Raw genomic sequence first — 20,931 nt, 5'->3', positions numbered from 1 at the left:
AAATAGTGGAAGTCTGCTCAAATAAACTCCCTATTCTTTTTCTATCCCTAGGCCCAAATATTCTTAAGAATGGCTTCTACCTCCTGTACATCAAAATCTAAGCATGACCATGCTTACATTTCATGACTGCCATGCACCAGGGACTGAATCACTACCCTCAAGTGTACTAGTTACAATTAACCCCCTGACATGTAAAGCCACTGAGTTAGCGAGGGAAGAAGTGAAGAGATAAATCAGCCATACCAGATGGCTAAATGCCTTGAACAGCTAGAGGGCGTATTTAAAATTCACTGTCATGATTAAAATAATGTTATTTTTGTTGGTCAGCAATGCTATCTGACAGTCAGTTAATCTTGTTCAAAATGCATGGCTCTTCAGCAAGAGCTACTAAGCCATTAATATCAGGGATGCTGAGTAACTGCAAGAAGAATTAATTTATAATTCTTCTCTCAAACACCAGAGTATTCTGAACTGAGAAACAGCAAATGACCCAGCAACAGCTTGTATTGCTATTAAGATACTTTATATTTGTCTACACTGAAACAGCTATTCCAATTCTTTTGCCACTGCTACTCAGACAAAAAATAATCAGTTCAGTAATTACTACCTGAAAATAATTTTACACTACAGATATGAAATAACAGCCTTTGGGAGAATATTTTAATTGTATTCCATCTTGCTGGACTGGACTTGAAGTTATGTCACACCACATAATGTTACATCCCATTCCCATCAACATTCAAAGTATGTCGTGACAGATGCAGATGAAAAGGTAATTTGACATACAGCCTCATCAGAAATTGTCACCTGATTGAATACACCATTATTCTGATACAAAAAGTTATATGCAAATCAACCGGAAAACAAGCTCCCAGTTTTTGGCGAATGCCTTAAACAGTGTGTCTACATCCCTCATCTGTTGCAATAACCCCACAAGAGCAATGTAGGCCTATGGAATCAGGAGACTTAACTATTTTAAATCCCTCCCAGTTGCTTCCAGCACACCTCCTCCCCAACTTGCAGATAGTGCTAAACGCAGCAGCACCCCTATTCACTGGATTGAGGAGCTGTGAGCACATTGCACCTGCTTTTACTTCTGGGGGAATTCTGGCCAAAAAATTAAAAATTCTACACACAGTATTTTAAAATTCTGCATATTTTGTCAGAATAATACAATATAATCACACCCGTTTCAATTATTTTGGTAATTTATTTCAAAATACCTGTCAGCAAGTACGTCTAACAATACAGACAACAAAAAAGATTTGGGAAATGTTTTTTTAACAAATAGACTCCTTACTAGGTGTATTAATATAGAACTTTGAGTAATAATTTATTTAAACTACAATACAGAACCCCGTATTTCCCACAAAGGCTTGGTAGAATCAGGGTTAATGGAGGAGCTGAGGGACAGGGAAGTAATTGCTGGGAAGGAGCCTGGGAGTGAACCTGGAGGGTTGTTGGATGTGAGTGGGAGAAGTATGGAACAGGGCTTTTTGGGGAAAGATGAGGGGAAGGGATTGTTAGGGAGTTGGGGAGCCTAGCCCAGGTAGACCCTGTCCCCATATGTCCCTTCACCCCCTCTCCTCATCCCCATGTGTCCCTGTACTCCCACTCAGCCACCTCTCCTACCCCCTGTGGCCTTGCACCTCCCCACCCCCCATACGGCCCCGCACCCCAATTCCCATTCAGTTCCTGCCCCTGTCTAACCCCCTACTAGCCCTTTTGACCCCCAGTCTATGTGACCCTCCAGCAGCCCCACATGCCCCGCTCTGTCTGTCTCTCCCATATCCTGTGCCTCCTCACCGTGCCCTGAGGGCAGGGTGTTGTGAGGAACACAGCCTCTCCTCCTCCCTATCAGTGGCTGGCAGTTCCAGCCTGTGAGATGGCTGCCCTCTGTTTGGGTGCCACAGCATCCCCTGGTGGCCAAAAGGCATAACTGCAGTGCCTTTCTGGTAGAATGTATTTTCTACAAAGAAAAAAAATCTGCTGGGAACATGAATTCTGCACATGTACAGTGGCACAGAATTCTCCCAGAAGTAAATATGCATTCTTTATACTAGCTGCCTATACAGTGGTGGATTGATTTTAAGCCGTCCCTGTTGAATTAACAGAGAGGAGGCTGGCCCTGTTGGTTTAATAGGGAGGAATCTCTATATCTGAACCTCTTAGTCATGGTTAAGGCTACAATTTAGTCATGGGTATTGTTAGTACAAGTCATGGACAGGTCACGGGCAATAAACAAAAAGGTCACAGGCCATGAATTTTTGTTTATTGCCTGTGACCTGTCCATGACTTGTACTAAAAATACCTGTGATTAAATCTTGGGCGGGGGGGAGGGTGGATGTCCTGGGAACCACCTGAGCAGCTGGCCCTGGAGCCAGCTGCTTGGGCAGCTGTGGAATCAGCCACCCTGGCTCCTGCAGAAGTCATGAAAGTGACTTCTGTGACCTCCAAGACAGATACAGAACCCTAGTCATGGTGAATATCTGTGCTCAGATCTACCCACAGTTCAAGGGTTCTAATGTTGAATCTTAGATTCCTATAACAACTCTTAGTGTATAGCACTCAATACCTGCCTCAACTCATCTCTTCTTACTTTTAAAACATCTGAAAGTGTTACTTTAAGAATTTTTTTTCATTTGTATTCACTGTAGGCCCCTATGGTAGACCAGTCCCTTCCTGCTCCCTTTTTTACTGGCAGCACATCCTTTGGCTTTTTAATTTTTTAATCCTCTTTTATATGGTTTGGTTTGTGATGGGTTTTAACTGCATTGTACTTTAAATTATTCATGCAACACCTTGAGTGCCTCGAGAGAGGTTAGTATATTATATATAGTGTAGCAGATACATAAAGTGAAAAATGTCAATGTTAGAAGGAGTATAGTGATCACCATTAAAAAGTCAGTATTTGCCAAATGACACCATGGTTATCACAGTTATTTCCTGTAACAGAATCTGTGGCTGCTCAGATACCGCTGTGTATAAATGCTGACAATAATAGTGACTTCTCCATGTGTATCTGTGTACTTGTGTGAAGAGAAAATGGTGATAAGAGGGAAAACAAGGGAAGAGGGAAAAAAGAACCATTGGAGACAATTGAAGAGGCAGTAAAACATAGACCGTAAATTGCCCTGGGGATCCACACGAACATTGTGTGTAAGGCAACCATTGAGGTTTTGGACCTGTGAGCTAGTAATTAGACCAAAAGATGAAGTTCAGCAACAATGACCTAGGGTGATCAGATTTGCAAAGTGAGAAAACAGGACACCTATTGCTGTGGGGGGCAGAAAAAAGAAAGAGAGAGCTTTGGTGGAGGTGGGTTCAGTGGAGGGATAGAAGCGTTTTGGAGCTGGGGGGTTGGGGTGGGGAAAAAGAGAGAAAGATGTCTACTCCTTCTCCTCTTCTTCAAACAAGCAACCCTCCTTCCTACCCAACCATCGCCTCTTTGACAATAAAATCCTGGACAGATAAAGTTAAAACAAAGGGTAGAGTTGGAGAAAACAGTGTTTGCTAGAGCTGACTGAAAATTGGGACATTTTTTATTAACATTTTCTCTTAAAATGTGACCCTGTTTTTGTCAAAAAAAATATTTTTCAAGCAGCTCTAGGATTTACCTCTCTAACTGTACCTCTGGGGTGGGAGGGGGTCTCACAGTCCCAGGCCTTATACTATTTTTCTAGCCTCTGGACTAGATTTCTAACTGGTGTGAATTAGCATAGTCCCTCACTACCACCAATGCCAACTCACACCTGGTAAGAATCTTGCAAGAGGACCTGCTTTCATTTTTTTAGACTGTACCCTGCTCCAAGTTCTATTTTATTTCTTGCTCTTATTCTCTCTCTCTCTGAATTCTACTCCTTGTGGGATGTTGGTTCTTAAATATTTATCCTGTTTTGAGCTCTGTCTTTCTTTCTCACTTTTTCTCTGCTCTTTTCTTCTCCCCGCTCTATCCTTCCATCAATCCTCCCCTTCTTCTCACCTCCCAGTTCTCCCTCCCATCTCTCTCTCACACTCTCTCACTCACACACACACACACACTTTGCCATACTCATTAACACTGTTTAATTTCCTAACCTTGGACCCGATTCTGTCCCCTGCAAGACAGGATGAAACTTCATGTAGTGAGGAAAATCAGGCCAAAACACTGCATTTACATTAGTGTTTCAAAAGGAGGGTACATAGAGGTAACAAATATAGCTATATAAAAAAGTATTATAATGGCAAAGGACTTTCTTACATTCTTACAAAAATTTGTCATAAGAATTTGGGAAATTGGAGACAGTTACTTTGTATGTTGCTCCCTGAGAAACTGCTTAAATTCCAGCAAACAGATCATAAGTTTCTAATAATCTGAACAACAGTAGTATGCGCACCTCAGGCTAGCCTGAATCAAAGTTCCTTGGATTCAAATGTTTTGCTGGCTCTGGATGCATACAGGGACCACTTACCACTTAGGCACACATGTAACAGTCTCCAGTGCGTGGGTTCAGACCCATCTTGACAAACACACCTGTGCCCTGACCCCACATGCCTGCAATGCCTCTAAGTGTTTGCACAGTGGCTTACATGTCATCTTTGATGGCAATACTACAGGTAAAGCTCATTTTAAATGGACTTTTTAGCCTTGTCCACTGATTATTCCAGGACTAAGGTTTGCCTTTGTATCACATGTAACAATACAGCACATCTTCCTCCAACACTTTCGGATGCATTCTGTCAGATGGATCTCTGATCCGTCTGCACTGTTTCCCATGTGAGGGGGAGGGAGGCAGGAAAACTGACAGTCATTGTTGTTCCACTCCATCGCCTAGGCTGGGAACATAACACCCAACTATGCAGAGGAGAGGAATACTTCACATACAACAGCCGCCCCTCTAGCAGTTTAAGGAGTGACACTGGCTGATTTTAAAGAGAGACTGAACAGTTCTCCGTGATGATGTATTTGTTGAGTGACAGTGTGCTAGACTCAGAGGAATAGTATCCATAGCATAGGCCTCCAAGATGTGGAGTCAAAAGAAGAGGGATGGAAATGTAGGGCTCCACTCTGGACACAGGAGACTTCTTTTGGGGAAAAACAGTAAATATCTGTTAAATATAACTTTGTAATTTGGATTATTCATAAACTCAGTTGGTTCCTCAGCTAAGATAGTGAAGTACAGACACATTTTTTTCAACAGCATAAAGAAATGTATAGACACCTGACATCACTTTTGTGTGAGATTCTCCTTTTATAATACAAGAATGTATGCCCCAGGATATCAGACAGACAAGGTGGATAAGGTAATATTGGACCAACAGAAGTTGGTCCAATGAAAAACACTACCTCACCCACCTTGTCTCTGTAATAAACAAATGTCAGATTACTATCATTCTTCAGATATCAGATATCAAAATCCTTATTACTACTGGATGTGACAAGTTTCAGAGTGGTAGCCGTGTATGTGATGTGATGTGATGTGAGATTGTCTGTGTGCCTTACAACCTTGTGTGTCAATCAAATATTCAATCCTGAATGACTCTGCTGTGAGATCTGTGTATGACAAAAGCATTTCACTGGTAGCAATAGATTTGAAGATCAACATTATCAAAACAAAATTCTGCCTTTTATATTTAAAGCAGATAATGAAGCTTTCACACATGCTGAGTTGCACCTGTGATACCACTGAGATTTTTGAAGTTTATCTAATATTAGACATGTATCCCAACTTCAGAATTTGCATCCTGATTTTGAAGAAATGTGGCTTTGTTTTGGTCCATTATAGAGATAGGGATCAGTTCTGACATTCAGATCGGAACTGCATTCTGAGTCTGAACACCCACAATATTGATTTGTTTAGGGCTATTTGTAGGTTAGACCTCCCACTTTAAACTCTCAATTTAACTTCACTAATAAAAAACATTTAAATTTAAAATTTAGTCTAAATAGGTGCACTGGAAAATGGGGGGGGGAACCTATGTTTTAGGGGACTAGTGTGGGAGGGAAAGCCCTTCTCCTCTGTTGGTTCCTGCTTTAAAACCAGTCCTAGTCCATGTGATCAAAAATCTACATCAAAGGTGTGTAGTAGCCTGTCCGAAATAAACGATGATTGAAATATTGTTCCAACAGGTGTCCAGAAAACCACCACAATATTTTACAGTACTTGGCAGTCTAAGCAAAGAGTAAATATTGAATGAGCATGGAAACTGAATCAATCCTGACTTCAAAATTAGTTGGATCAGAATTGAGTTACATTAGAAGAGCAGTGTGGGGAAGTCTAAACAACAGGGGCCCATTCTGTATCTCTTATGAAGACAAATGGATGACGACAGACTCCAGAGTGATCCATCCAAGATCTTTCAAAATCCTTACATTCACTATAAACACATTTGTATTTAATGTTTAACAGTCATAGACCAGCCAGGAATGTTTAAGAGCAGAGCAAAAAGAGTGGGTGGTGGGGGGAGCGGGAGGGAAAGAATGAAAGATGTGAACAGAAGAGTGCAAACAGATTCTCTTAAATTCTGGGTACAGAAAGAGTACGTGGAAGGAGATAGACCAGCAAGAGATGTCTGGGGAATTGGAGAAGAGCAGCAAAAACAGCTTTTTCACTACACTGACCTCCTTTGTAAACCACTTCAAGGTCCACTGATGAAAAGTCCTATAGAGGAGTGAAGTATTATTATTTCAGATCATATAACATGCAGTTTGATTCATCCATGGAGTACACTGGCCTCTGCCCCAGCAGCAGAAAGTTCACCCCGATATGGGTTTGCGGAAGCAAAAAACTTCTGCAACCTCTGTACCACTGGCCAACCAAACCAGCCCCAGAAATGGATGGTTCAGACCAGGGAAGTGGTGTGGCCGTGATGCCCAGAGAAAATGCTGATTAAGTCTCTTCCCACGGGATTCCCGTGGTGCCTTAAAAGCAATTTAAAGCCACCATCCTCTTGTGGAAACCTCAGGGAAGGGCAGCAGCACAAACCCTGCTTGTTCTCTCTCATAACATACTGGTATGGGTCACTATGGTCACTTTCGGTACCCCCCACCACCAATGTAGGTTAATCAAGCCAGTAGATGTTACAAGTGTACAGGTTATTGAGAGAAAACCTCAACCCTGTTTTAAAAGGCTGCAAAAATCTTAAAATTGTTGTGTTACCAACCCCTTAATTTTTTTATCCTTTCCTCCATCTTCAGATAGTGACAATGACACCACTAAAAGAAGGTATGGGGAATAAGCCAGATCAGCTAATGGCACGCTTCCTAAATAGGGAAATGGACAGAAGCACCACCACAATAAAAGGAAAGGGAAGGGGGAAAACGTTATGTCATTAATAGAAGGAATACAAACAGTTTAACTGACTTTTTATCATTGTGGGACATATGCATCTCCATCCATGGGCATCGGTGGGGACATATGCATTCTGTGGGATATCTAACTACTGAAAAAGCATAAAAAATGTGCAGACTTGGGAAAACTGATGTATTTTTAGGAGAAAACATGTGACTCATTACCCCTTCTCACCTGGTATGTTACCTGCCAGATGGGAAGGGATTATTTTTTTCTTGAAACAAGACAAGCAATGCAATGACTGAGGGGAAGTCACTAAGGATAAACTATCTCCTTAATATCCCATATCACTAATGGGATTTAAAGTAAATCCCTAGACAGGCAAACAAGTCTGTAAAAGTACCACCCCAAGGGGGAAATTGCATATCCTGGTATTCACCAGGTTCAAAAGGCCCAACAAACACAGAACTAAGACTTGTATAAAATGGGCAGCCTGCTACGGACATGGGGTCATTCTCACTCTACGCAAGTACTGATTTGACTCTGGAACCAAGAAAAACTGACCCTGCAAAGGGGGTTTGAAGGACTTTGAAACCTACCAGGGTTTTCATGTGGAAAATTACACCTGGAAAGGCACTTACATATAAGCTGTTTATTGTTTTCAAGATAGGTTTTCTTTGGAGTGCTTTTGTTCTAAATAAATACTTTGCTTTATGAAGGCTAGTTGGCTAACCCTGGCGTAGCCCCTGGGAAAGAACAGGACAGCGAGTGCTGAACTAAACACAGTGAATGGCAGGAGCAATTGCAGCCTATATTCTACCTGGAGGGAGGGGACCGCTAGTTTCCATACCGAGAACAGTGATGGCTAAAGGCCTGAGACCTAAGTGGAGTGTCCTCAGGCAAGCCTTGAAGGGGCAATGCTTAATTTGTGCCAGGGCTTGCCAGGGCTGAGCCTCAGCATGTCTAGGCTTGGCAGTTCATAGCCCCAGCACCTCTGGGCTCGCTGCATCAGTTATGAATGTAAAAAAATTGCTTGATCCCTGACAACTCTTTCATTACAAATTAAGTGCTGTGAAGGGGTCAGAGGCGCTGTTACCTTAGGAACTGTGACAGAAAGCGTTACAAAAAGATGTATTCAAAAGAAGATATAACTGAAAAAAACTCCCTAGGTACACTGAAAATACTTGGATAAAGGACCATGTAGCATCTATATTTTATAAAAATGTAATCAGCACAAATGACACATTCTCTATCAGGACAATATTTCACCTTCCTCTATGTGTGAAGCTTCAGTTGCAATTTAATGGAAGCTAATAAAGATCCAACAGAATATGTATCTTATTATTCCTAATGAACAGTATCATCACACAAAGGGCCAGATCCTGCAAAATCTCACTAACGTAAGCTATCTCTACTTGTGCAAGTAGTTCCACTGAAGTCACTGGGACACCTTGTGTACAGTCGTAAATCCCTCCTAACCAGCAGCAAGGAAGTGTCTCTTCTTTTCATGAGCTCAAAGGTAGTCAAGTGAATTCACCTCATTGAGCAGGCAGTAAGCACTCTGCAGGCCAATTGGAATTTTAAGGCTCCAGGACAGTTAGTGAGGCTGAGCAGAATTAGGGCTCAATATCTAAGCTAAATTTGTATCCACTAAAATAAAGGGGAAAAAACTTGATACATTGAAAAATGTAACCATAAAGCATTTCTTCAAAGGTGATCAATTTCTCAGAACCTAGGTGATAGTTTAATTTAATCGGGGGAAGAGCAACAGCATAGCATCAAGAGCAATGGCCCTGATTCAATGTAAGGGACAAATTTCTCTTTGTGCTATCAATGTTTACTTGGCAGCCTCAGGAAAATAAACTTGGGAAATAAAAAACCTTCTGCAACAAGTCAACAGTGAGATTGTGCATAATCAAATTATGGGAGGTAGTGTTTTGTAGTGTTTAGAGCAAGGACATATTGTTTCTATTTCTGAACTCTACTGACACTGTGTGACCTTGGGTAACAAGTGACACGTAACCGCTCTGTGCCTCAGTTTCCTCATTTGTAAAAGAATATAGAATGTGGCCCTAGGATGTGCTTGCTAAAATATTCCATAGCAGGATGGGAACTTTGATTAGCAGACAAATTATATCAGCATAGGTATATACACTGCGGGCTAAGGTTACTTTTCTTATTTTGAAGGGTGGCTTTAGTTATTTTACTTCTTTTTTTCCCCCTTTCAACATTAGTGAAAGGGATAAGTAAAATTAAATGTGGGAGGAAGCACAGTTTAGTGGTAAAAACACAGACAAGGAGTCATGAGATTTGGATTCTATTGCCAGTTCTGTCACACACTTGCTCCATAACCTTTGGCGTGTGACCTTCTCTGCGTCACCGTTAAACCAATCTGTTAAATGGAGACCACAACATATACATACTTCACTGGGCTCTTGGGAGGCTTCACTCCTTAGGGCCAGGCAGACTGAGCTTGGACTTTCAGCAAGTGCTGTTGAGTAGGCAGTGCAAGGACCTTTCGTCTCCTTGCATTGCCCCATACAAGAGCCCAGCACAACTGCAGTCTGCAAACTCAAGAGAGGGTAGAGACTGCTCCATGCTTGCATTCTAAGAGCACAAGTCCGATCAAAGGGAACAATAACTGCAGGAGCCCCGATCATTGCTCCACACCGTACAGAACAGCTGACCCATCGCAAAGATAGAAGCAACCCTATACCATCATAAGCATGTGTATGAGCAGCGTGCACATTCCCACTGAGGACCTTGAAGCTCCAGAATGGCTTGTACCTTTCTGAGGCACAATCCCTCCTGGGTTCCCCCAGAGTGGTACTGCCCTGTGCTGCACCCAATATTGTGCTGTGCCTACAAACCACCTTTTGGCTCTGTATATGGCATCCTCAGATGGAAGGTGCTATCACTGTTCCCTCTAAGCTGTGCGCGTGTGCGCACGCACACAGATCCTAAACCCCGTGCACACAGCAAAACACCACACGCACAAAAATTTGCACAGAAGAAATTTTTTGCGCACACGGCCTGTCAAAAATTTGCACAGAAGAAATTTTTGTGCACACGGCCTGTCAAAAATTAGCACAGAAGAAATTTTTGTGCACACGACCTGTCAAAAATTAGAGGGAACATTGGGTGCTATAGAAGTGCACAATATTGTTGTTAAATATCTCTGGTTAATAAGCTGAACAAGGAGAAAAAATAACATTTAAACATGTACAGTAAGTGTCTCTTATTTAATTGGCTTAACATTCTTGTTGTCTTTAATGGCTGCTTAATTATGCTGATGTCCCCTAAATCCTCCATTGTATGAATTTCCTTGGACTGCCACTGCAGTGATTGGTATAGGATAAGGCAGAATTGCTCCTGTTTACATTTTATTTCGCAGTAGTTGTTTCATCTCCCAGGAGAAAAAAGCCAGAAGCATAAGAACTTGCAAATGAGTGCTTCATAGAAAAAAACAAAAAACAAAAAAACAAAAATCGGACCTCACAGGAGGACCGGAAAAAGAATTTAACAAATATCTGTTTAGATACAACACTGACTACTCTCTGACAAACCTGACTGCAAATGAGAATTATTATTATTTATTCAGTGGCTGCTGTGAGTGGTCCAAGGCCCACCAAATTGTCATGACATTTTACACCAGCAGAGGATCTGCCCCATGGTAAAATGCTATTTCTATTCAAGTCAATGGCAAAAACAACCATGATTTAACCCTAGATTTTAAAAAAAAACTCACCTCCCATTTTGGCACCAAAATAAGTTGCCAGCATTTTCAAAACAGCTCTGCAGATTGGATTCTGGGCTCTTTGGAAAATTCTCACAATTGGAGCGACTGAGCATTTCAAATTCTGCGTGTTTTTGAAAATCTGGCCCAGCCAATCCCAAGTATATCATTGCTAATTATCATAACTATTATTATTCCATATCAATCAACATACTGTTTTAATAACTGCTTCCTAATACCTTCCCTGAGAAGCCCAAAGTAAGCCCTGCAGTTCATTCAACACCCAGGAATTGCCCTCCCCACCAAATGACCAGGACCTGCACTGTGAAGGCTGGTTTCAGAGTAACAGCCGTGTTAGTCTGTATTCGCAAAAAGAAAAGGATGACTTGTGGCACTTTAGAGACTAACCAATTTATTTGAGCATAAGCTTTCGTGAGCTACAGCTCACTTCATCGGATGCATACTGTGGAAAAAATATGCATCCGATGAAGTGAGCTGTAGCTCACAAAAACTTATGCTCAAATAAATTGGTTAGTCTCTAAGGTGCCATAAGTACTCCTTTTCTTTTTTACTGTGAAGGCTGTGAGCTTTATTTGTATCAGACTGCCTTATACGGAGAAAGACCATATTCTATCTGCTTTTGGTCCTCAGCGGCCTCTCTTTCCATTCAGTTTTCCAGAACGCTGCATCCTTATTCTAGGCTGCCTTTCAACCAGGGACACAAAGGGCAAAGGCTGCGGAGATACAGCCCAAGGCCCCCCTTGGGAAAAGACTGGGATTCTTGGGTGACAGTCCAACAGCCATTCAGTAAAAACCAGTTGACTCCGGCACCCTCGACAAGCCACCAGGCGGGACTTCCAGCTACAGCCCCAGCCCTGGTGGGAGAGGGACCTGTCGGTAGCTACAGACCCTGCCTGCAAGGGACGCTGATTGACGTGGCTGCGGAGCAGGCTGACAGGCACCTTCTCCCAAGGAGGGACCAAGCCTGACGCGGGGGGGGTCCCTGACTAGGAGGCCCCGGCCCCCGCCCGGTTCGGGCTAAGCCCAGCCCAGCCCGCCGGGGAAGGCGACAGCGACGCGCGGCCCGGCTGCCTTTACCTCCATGCCCAGCTTCTGCTTGAGCACCAGGGCGGCGCACAGGTAGCCGGCCCGGCCCACGAAGAGCTCGTCGGAGCCGCGCTCCAGGAAGGTGACGGGGGCGCAGACCTGGCTCAGCTCCCGGAACCGGCCCAGCAGCCGGCCGAAGTCGGGCAGCCCCAGGGCTTGGTAGACGAGCGCGGCCACCGCGTAGACCCCGGCCCCGCCGAGCAGGAAGGCGGCCCGCGTGTCGGCGTCCGGCTCGCCCCGCTCCTCCTCGTAGCGCACGCAGGCGTCGACCAGGCGCCGGGCCGCCCGCAGGTAGGTGTCCCGGGCCGGGGCCAGGAGCGGGCAGCGCGCGGCGTGGTGCAGCATGTAGGCCACCCCGGCCAGCCCGCCGTACAGCCCGCCGCCCCCCGCCGCCCTGCCGCCCTCCAGCGGGGGCACCTGCTGCAGGATGCGCTCGATGGTGGAGGCGACCCAGGGCACCACCGCCTCGTGGGGCTGCCCGGCCGGCAGGCTGCCCGCGTAGTCACCGAAGCGGTTGGCGAAGCAGCGCTTGCTCTCCATGCCCCCCGCCGAGCCGGGCTGCAAAGCCTGACACCCGGGGGAGGGGTCCCTGCTGTAGCGGAGGAGCTGGGCGAGCAGCCCGCGGCGGCTGCACCGAAATCGGAGCGGTGGGGCCCCGGGGGGAGGGGGTTGATTCAGATTAAAAACCCGTCCCCGCAGCGTTGCTCCCTTCGCGAGCCGATTGCCAGGACTGGCTCCAGCCTTGGTTTCAATGGCTCGGAGAAAACCCCCCGCCGCCGCCGCCGCCGCCTCCTGCGGCTGCTCCCGCAGAGACTCTGCGCCAGCAGGAGGCCGCCTCGCCCCGGCCCCGCCAACCCGCGGTCGTCCTCGGCTGCAGATGCGGCTGTCAAGCGGGGGGGCGCATCACCTGCCCGAGCCGCTCCCCAGCCCCCCCGCACCCTTAGCGGGGGGCGGGCGAGGAGACAGGAGGGAAGCCAGTGGACCGCTGCAGCCCCTAGCTGGCCCCGATCGGCGCTTCCTCACGACAGGCAGAGAAAGGGGAGCGTGGCTTGGATTGATCCAGCCCGACAGCCTGGCTAACACAAATCCAGGAGGACGGCGACCCCGACAGGCGTTTGGATAATCCTGGCGGTTTTCCCTTGTGTCTCTGTCCGCAGAGACTAGGTTTGCCAACTCTGGTTTGGACCTATTCTTGGAGGTTTCATTAGATGACATAATTTTTAATTAAAGGTTAATCTTTAATTCCTGGAGACTCTAGGACAATCCTGGAGGGTTGGCAACCCTAGCAGAGGCATGGTGGATCTCCCTCATGGTGGTACTGCAAGGGCAAGCAGGTTCCTGGGCCAGGCTCTGTTCTTTGTCCACTGCAGCTGCCTAAAGGGGCTGTAAACCAGCAGAAACAGCTCCCAGGAAATTCCCCTAAGGGGGTTCCCTGCGCTCTCCCTTACCCCTCCTTATAACCTCTAGCCTTGGGGTGTGTGCCAAGGAAGAGGTGAGTGGTCAGAGTGTAACTGAGCTGCAGCTGTTCTTGGCTGTGGAATAGCCCTTAAGGGGCCATTGCAGCCAAACATAAATTAGAGCATATTGGAAGCCAAACAGGCATCCAGCAGAACAGAAGGTAGAGAGGAGATGCAAATGTGGCAAAAGTCCCTGTTGACTCTCATTTCCTCATTCCTGTGCCATGCAGAGTTTGGGAGGAACAGAGATGTTGGCCTATTTTCAATGGAGTAACTCATCCTGATTTACACCAATACTGTAGAGATTCCGAGTTTTAAAAATATAGCTCTCAACAGCTGTAGTACCAAATACTATATATGGTCAGGGCCATATCTTTCCCTTCCTATGTGAAGGTACACAACATGAATGCACTTACCTTCAATGATGTGTGACTTCTGTCCTCCTGTTGATCTCCCATGCAGAAGGTGGGGCGAGTGATGGCATGGAATGGACGTAGTTCATGGTCTCTGTTCCGCACAGAAAGCTGAGCCTTTGTCTACAGTATGGGTGCTACTACAGCAGCGTAGTTATGTTGCTATAACCCTGTAGCATAGACACGGACTACAGCTGCAGAAGGGGTTTTTCCATTGCTGTAGGAACTCCACCTACCCAAGCAATGGTAGCTAGACATAGCTGTGGCACTCGGGGGGGGGGGGGGGGAGGGGTATGGATTTTTCACACCCCTGAGTGCTGTAGCTATATTGACTGAAGTTTTATGTGTAGACCAGGCCTGAGATAAGAGCAGCTGTAGAAGCAGCCAAAGGAAAGACTGTTGCATTAGGAAGACAGTATAAAATGGGACCTAGCTGGGGCCACCCCAGCCCTCCCTACTCTTGGACCCAGAACTGTGCAGAGGAAACTACAGCCTGGATGGCATCTCCCTTCCCTTCTACCATGGAGCCTGCCGAAGCAGGGACTTTCACACATTCAGAGAACGTCCTACCGTTTTTATGGGAATTTCTCTACCCTGTGCTGATTGGCCATTTCCTACAACCCTCCCCATACTCCTCCCTCACAGTCTCCTCATCTGAGTTTCACTCCACATCTGCCCCTCTTCTCCCCTGCCCTGTCCCTCTTACCCTTCTCCTCTTACATGCCCCCCTTTCTTTCCCTTTTATTTCCATTTAGCTGATCTCCTACTAGCTAAAACAACCACCACCACCACCCCAAATCGTGGAATTAACATGTTGTTTGTTGCCATCACATTGTTGCAGTGGTGCCAGTTAGGGTGAAGGGCTGGCTGGGGAGGGACATTTGCCCCCCTCCCCACCTAGGTTTTTGCACTTGCTCAAAGCTCCATAAGCCAGTGAGGCTAGGGTGTGGGGAGAGACCATGGTCTGACCACTTTTAAATAGTGGTCCTATACGAAATCAGTGTTGTGATTTGGCATCCCAGGTACAAAGCAGGGGAGTCTGCTGAGAATTCAACTCCTTCATTTTGTGGGTAAGAGAGAGACAGGAGATTCCCCAGCTGAGGAAGATCTGGGGTTCCTGGGGGAGGAGTGGGTTGGATGAGTGGGGACCAGAACAGGGTCGCTGCCCTGGGGGAGAATTTCCTCCCCCTGCCAAGAAAGTGGGGTTGATTAAGATTAAGTGGTTGATTAAGTGAATTGGCGCCACTGCTCTAAGGGTTTCATTCCTGGCACTGGTAGCATGGCTGCCTCAGATGCTATCAGGTTGTCATTTGCTGAGTTCTGCAAAGTCCTTTTATGGAGTTGTCATAAAAATAAAGGGAAGGGTAACCACCTTTCTGTATACAGTGCTATAAAATCCCTCCTGGCCTGAGGCAAAACCCTTTCACCTGTAAAGGGTTAAGAAGCTAAGATAACCTCGCTGGCACCTGACCAAAATGACCAATGAAGAGACAAGATACTTTCGAAGCTGGAGAGGGGGAAACAAAGGGTCTGTCTGTCTGTGATGCTTTGCCGGGAACAGATCAGGAATGCAGTCTCAGAAACTGTTAAGTTAGTAAGTAATCTAGCTAGAAATGCGTTCGATTTCCTTTTGTTTAATGGCTGGTAAAATACGCTGTGCTGAATGGAATGTATATTCCTGTTTTTGTGTCTTTTTGTAACTTAAGGTTTTGCCTAGAGGGATTCTCTATGTTTTGAATATGATTACCCTGTAAGGTATTTACCATCCTGATGTTACAGAGGTGATTCTTTTCTTTTCTTTCATTAAAATTCTTCTTTTAAGAACCTGATTGCTTTTTCATTGTTCTTAAGATCCAAGGGTTTGGGTCTGTGTTCACCTGTACAAATTGGTGAGGATTTTTATCAAGCCTTCCCCAGGAAAGGGGGTGTAGGGCTGGGGGGGGTGTATTTTGGGGGAAGACGTCTCCAAGTTGGCTCTTTCCCTGTTCTTTGTTTAACACGCTTGGTGGTGGCAGCATAGGGTTCAAGGACACGGCAAAGTTTGTACCTTGAAGAAGTTTTTAACCTAAGCTGGTAAGAATAAGCTTAGGGGGTCTTTCATGCAGGTCCCCACATCTGTACCCTAGAGTTCAGGGTGGGGAAGGAACCTTGACAGGGGTTTATAGTATGTAACCTAAGTTATTAGTGATCAAAGCTATGTTAACCAATGCAGATTTTTCTAGCATAATTTCCGCTGGCTGAAGAAGGGAACGTACAAGGTATGGTGAAGCAGAATCAGAACCAGTGTCTTTTTTTCCTTTTTTTAAAATATCCTATCAGGAAAGGACAATGCCAAGGTTATTTTACTTCAAACATTTATCAACAAGATTTTCTTTTAAATCTCACTAAGCTTTTTAAGATTTATTCATTCTCCAAAGTTCATGGACTTTTTCATAATTTATATATCAAACAATAACATAAAATCAGAGTACATTTTGTAGTGGGTCATCTCTTTTAGATTCATTTTTGGTAAGTATGATGACAACAAAAGGTGACATCAATCACATACTAATATAAGCTAATAAAGACACTTGTTCTGAATGTCATTTCTGAAAACAGAACTCCTTATATTGTTCTGATAGTACATGGTTCATGCTGCTTTTAGCTTTACTAGACTTTTGTTTATATGTACTTACTGCAATTCATAAGTATAAATATTAAATAGTCTCAGTATTACCAACCTCAAGTATTAAAAAATCATGAGAGTGGCTTAAATATCATGAGTTCTTTTTTAAAAATAAAAAATGTGTAGGATTTTTTTTTTTTAATTTGTCTTCTGGTTTCTGAGACTTTCGGGTGTACTTGCTTCAGGTTTTCAAGCTTTGTCCCCACAATTATGAGAGCTATAAACTTTTTCAACAGGAAGCTGAGATTCAATGTCTTGGTTCCAGCAGCTGGGGCTTTAAGAAAAACATTAAATATTATGAGAAAAATCACAAGAGTTGCAACACTGTAGTTTAAAGTACTTATTTAATTACTGTGACATTTTTATTGTCAGTCTAAAGCAGTGGTTCCCAAACTGGGGTTCGTGAAATGTATGAGGGGGTTCTCAGAAAAATATTCTGTAATGGCGGACAGAGCTGTCCGTAGGGACCCCAACCTCCGTGGGGGCTGGCAGCCTGAGCCCAGTGACCATGACTTCCTGGCAGAACAAGTTTAAGCTTTGTTGTAGTCATGCATTTTTTACCTGGACTGCTCAAGACCCGAATGCTTGTAGGAGGAACCCTTCATTTGAGTTGGCGTCTTAAATACCTTCATGCTGTTTCACGTCTGGTACTTCTTGATGAAACATGTAGGAGGCTTAATCGAAGTGATATGAGCTACAGAAGTGAAATCTTGGAAGAGTGTTGCCATTTTCATAATGTAATAAAATTAATAATGTAATGATAAATAATAATGTAATAATGAATAGTGTGTAATAAGCGTGTCATTAAAAAAAACAGATTATTTCCAAGATCACTGCTTCTATCATTTATGCTCAAGTAAGGGAGAAAATCCCTGGAAATATTCATTTTTATTAGGGGGTTCACTAGATTTGATATTTTCTTGAAAGGGATTTGCGGGTTGTTAAAGTTTGGGAACCAATGGTCTGAAGCAGTGGTTTCCAAACTTGTTCCGCCACTTGTGCAGGGAAAGCCCCTGGCGGGCCATGCCAGTTTGTTTACCTGCCACATCCACAGGTTCGGCCGATCGCAGCTCCCAGTGGCCGCTGTTTGCTGCTCCAGTGCAGGGGCCTGCTGTCCAGCCATGTTGTCTCGGTAAACAAACCGGCCCGGCCCACCAGGGGCTTTCCCTGCTCAAGCGGCAGAACAAGTTTGGGAACCACTGGTCTAAAGAAACAGTTATTATGCACAGAAGAGGAGCTTGTTTAATGTAATGCTTTTGAAGGGTCTTCTATTCATAATATAAGGAGGGCTTAAGCATAAGACTTCTAGTTAATAGATGGGAAATAGTAATGAAGATCTCTTGAATTGAGAAACCTTGCAGCAACAACAATTTTTCTTTTGTCATTTCTGCAAGGGCATTACAAAAAAGAGGAGAATTTTAAAAACATGCTTTGGAATGGTATAATTTAAAAACTTAATCAAATCTAAAGCTATATGTATATATTAATTTTAAACACTTTAATACTTTTAAATATATTTTCTTTATTCTCACTCTAACATCTATACTGGAGAAATGTTTAGACTGTATATTGAGGAGAATATGTGTTTCTTCATTTCGTTTTCAGACTTATTTGGGAAACTTCATTCAGATATTGTGTACTGGAGCACTTCCATTCTTCCTCAGTTGTGGTACTGGAGGACTGGAAAAACTATTAACCGCATATATTCCCCCCATGTTTATTCTTACACAATCTCACTAACCTGATAATTTAGCATGTCTTCCAGATTTGCGGATTCATGCAGGACTGCCAGTATTGCTCCGTGTTCATTGAGAATCCAAATGTCTCCAGAGATGTGGATGGAGAATCAGGCTTACACATATAGGCTGAGCTGCAGTAGCAGGTGAGCAGTTAGTGGTGTGAACTGCCTTGTGGGCATCAGGTTAGGCACAGGAGAAAGACTAATCACAAGCTGTTCCATAGCTGCAATGCAGCTACCAGTATTCTGCCAAATCCACTGTATGTGCGTTCCTGAAGAAATAAAAACAACTAACATTCTGAGCTTTGAAAGTCAAATGATATGGCTGGCAGCCATGAGGCAGAGCTGTACAAAAGGTCTGGCCAGAAATTGTACAACCACGAGAGCTCCCAAGGGAAGATACAACCCTCCCCTTTCCTGTTTGCAGCAGAAGGTCCACTGGCCCCAAGGATTTCCTAGAGTCTGGGCAGACTATATCTGCATCCTCCTCTTCCCAGACCATGCATTCATCTCTGGTTGGTTGGTGCATGCTGGTTTCTCGTTACTGGTGATTTTTCAGTTCTCTCTCATTGGAATGCCCTGTATTATATGGACCCTTGATTTACAAACTGGGTTTTACGTTGGAGACTTTTTTTATGCCAGTCAGTTGACAATGATGCAAGGGCCTGCTGTCCAGCCGGGTTGTCTCGGTCAACACTTCATACTGGAATCTCTTTGTTTCCATGTAAACACATTCTTTGTTACTTGTGCATAGTTATTAATGCAGATAATACAGTTTCAAAGATGTTAATGTTTAAAAGAACATTCTGCAAGGGGCAGGCAGACAACAGGACAGCGTGCTGTCTTCTCAGAGCACAAATACAAGAGGTCTTTCTAAGATTGGGATAGTTTTCTGAAGCTGATGGGCCAGGATCCATTGATGATGGTTCATATTGGCACTAATGACACTGCATCACGGGATAGTTCACAGATGGATTACCTCAGGAAACTCAGAAGCATGCTGAAGAAGAATCGAAGCAATTGTCTGAGATCCTTCCTGTCCCACGAACAAAGGAAGACAGAAGATTCTGGAAGTGATTGAGCTGGCTAGTAAGTGGTGTTGGTGTAGCATTTTGGTTTTGTGGAGCATTGGTTTACCTTCTATGGGGAGAGGAGGCTGTAGGGTTTGAATGGCCTCCATCAGTGTCGAAGGGCAAACAGTCGCCTTGGGGGACAGGCTGGAGTAGACCGGGGGAATTAAACTAATAAACAGAGGGGAGGGTAAGAAGAGGGAAGATATGAGCATTCATTTAACACAAAATCAAAATGTTGAGGGGAAAAAAAATTAAGGAACCAAAGGACATGAAGAGAAGAAAATCTGTAATTGTCTACACTCTAAATCTGAGTAACAAACAAGATTAATTAGAACTGCTCATTTATGAGCATAAATATGATCTAGTTGATATTAGTGAAACCTGATGGGATGATGTCATAAATAAAGGGAAGGGTAACCACCTTTCTGTATACAGTGCTATAAAATCCCTCCTGGCCAGAGGCAACATCCTGTTACCTGTAAAGGGTTAAGAAGCTCAACTAACCTGGCTGGCACCTGACCCAAATGACCAATAAGGGAACAAGATACTTTCAAATCTTGGGGGTGGGAAGGGGAAGGCTTTTGTTTGTGCTCTTTGTTTACGTGTTGTTCTCTCTTGGGACTGAGAGAGGCCAGACAGAAATCCATCTTCTCCAACCCATCCTAATCCAAGTCTCCAATATTGCAACCCATATAGATAAGCCAAGCAAGGCGGATTAGTTTATCTTTTGTTTTATGTGAATTTTCCCTGTGTTAAGAGGGAAGTTTATTCCTGTTTTCTGTAACTTTAAGGTTTTTCCCAGAGAGGGATCCTCTGTGTTTTGAATCTGAATACCCTGTAAAGTATTTTCCATCCTGATTTTACAGAGGTGATTCTTTTACCTTTTCTTTAATTAAAATTCTTCTTTCAATAACCTGATTGATTTTTCATTGTTCTTAAGATCCAAGGGTTTGGGTCTGTGTTCACCTGTACAAATTGGTGAGGATTATTCTCAAGCCTTCCCCAGGAAAAGAGGTGTAGGGCTTGGGGGGATATTTTGGGGAAAGATGTCTCCAAGTGGGCTCTTTCTCTGTTCTTTGTTTAACACGCTTGGTGGTGGCAGCATACTGTTCAAGGACAAGGCAAAGTTTGTACCTTGGGGAAGTTTTTAACCTAAGCTGCTAAGAATAAGCTTAGGGGGTCTTTCATGCAGGTCCTCACATCTGTACTCTAGAATTCAGAGTGGGGAAGGAACCCTGACAGATTATTTGCTTGATTGGGAAAAAAAATCAGTGGTTATAACCTATTTAGGAAGGATTAAGAGGGCAAAAGGGGTGTGGCACTCTGTCAAAACTGGCATTACCTGTTTCTGAGTCACTGGTAACTCAAAATAAAATTATCTTGAATGCTTATGGATCACTGTCCTAACAGAGTACAGTAACTCCTCACTTAACATTGTCCCGGTTAATGATGTTACGTGGCTGATCTATTA

The 20,931-nt window shown here is 44.1% G+C and overlaps 1 protein-coding gene across 2 annotated transcripts in view; it reads right to left on the bottom strand.

The window, feature by feature from the left end:
• The window catches only part of LANCL3 (LanC like family member 3), a 48,726-nt gene extending 35,249 nt beyond the window's left edge, over nt 1-13,477 (bottom strand). Inside the window, exon 1 of one of the 2 annotated variants that reach the window (XM_048863871.2) lies at nt 12,214-13,477. In XM_048863871.2, the coding sequence (XP_048719828.2) occupies nt 12,214-12,654 (441 nt within the window). In that variant the 5' untranslated portion in view covers nt 12,655-13,477. Of the gene's footprint in view, nt 1-12,105 lie in introns of both variants that reach the window. The other variant, XM_048863862.2, reaches the window with a different exon arrangement.
• Between the last annotated feature and the right edge of the window lie 7,454 nt (nt 13,478-20,931).

Source organism: Caretta caretta, chromosome 1 (assembly GCF_965140235.1).
Source record: "Caretta caretta isolate rCarCar2 chromosome 1, rCarCar1.hap1, whole genome shotgun sequence".
Lineage (NCBI taxonomy): Eukaryota > Metazoa > Chordata > Testudines > Cheloniidae > Caretta > Caretta caretta.
The sequence above is the reverse complement of the archived record's forward strand: the minus strand, read 5'-3'. Positions and strand labels throughout refer to the sequence as shown.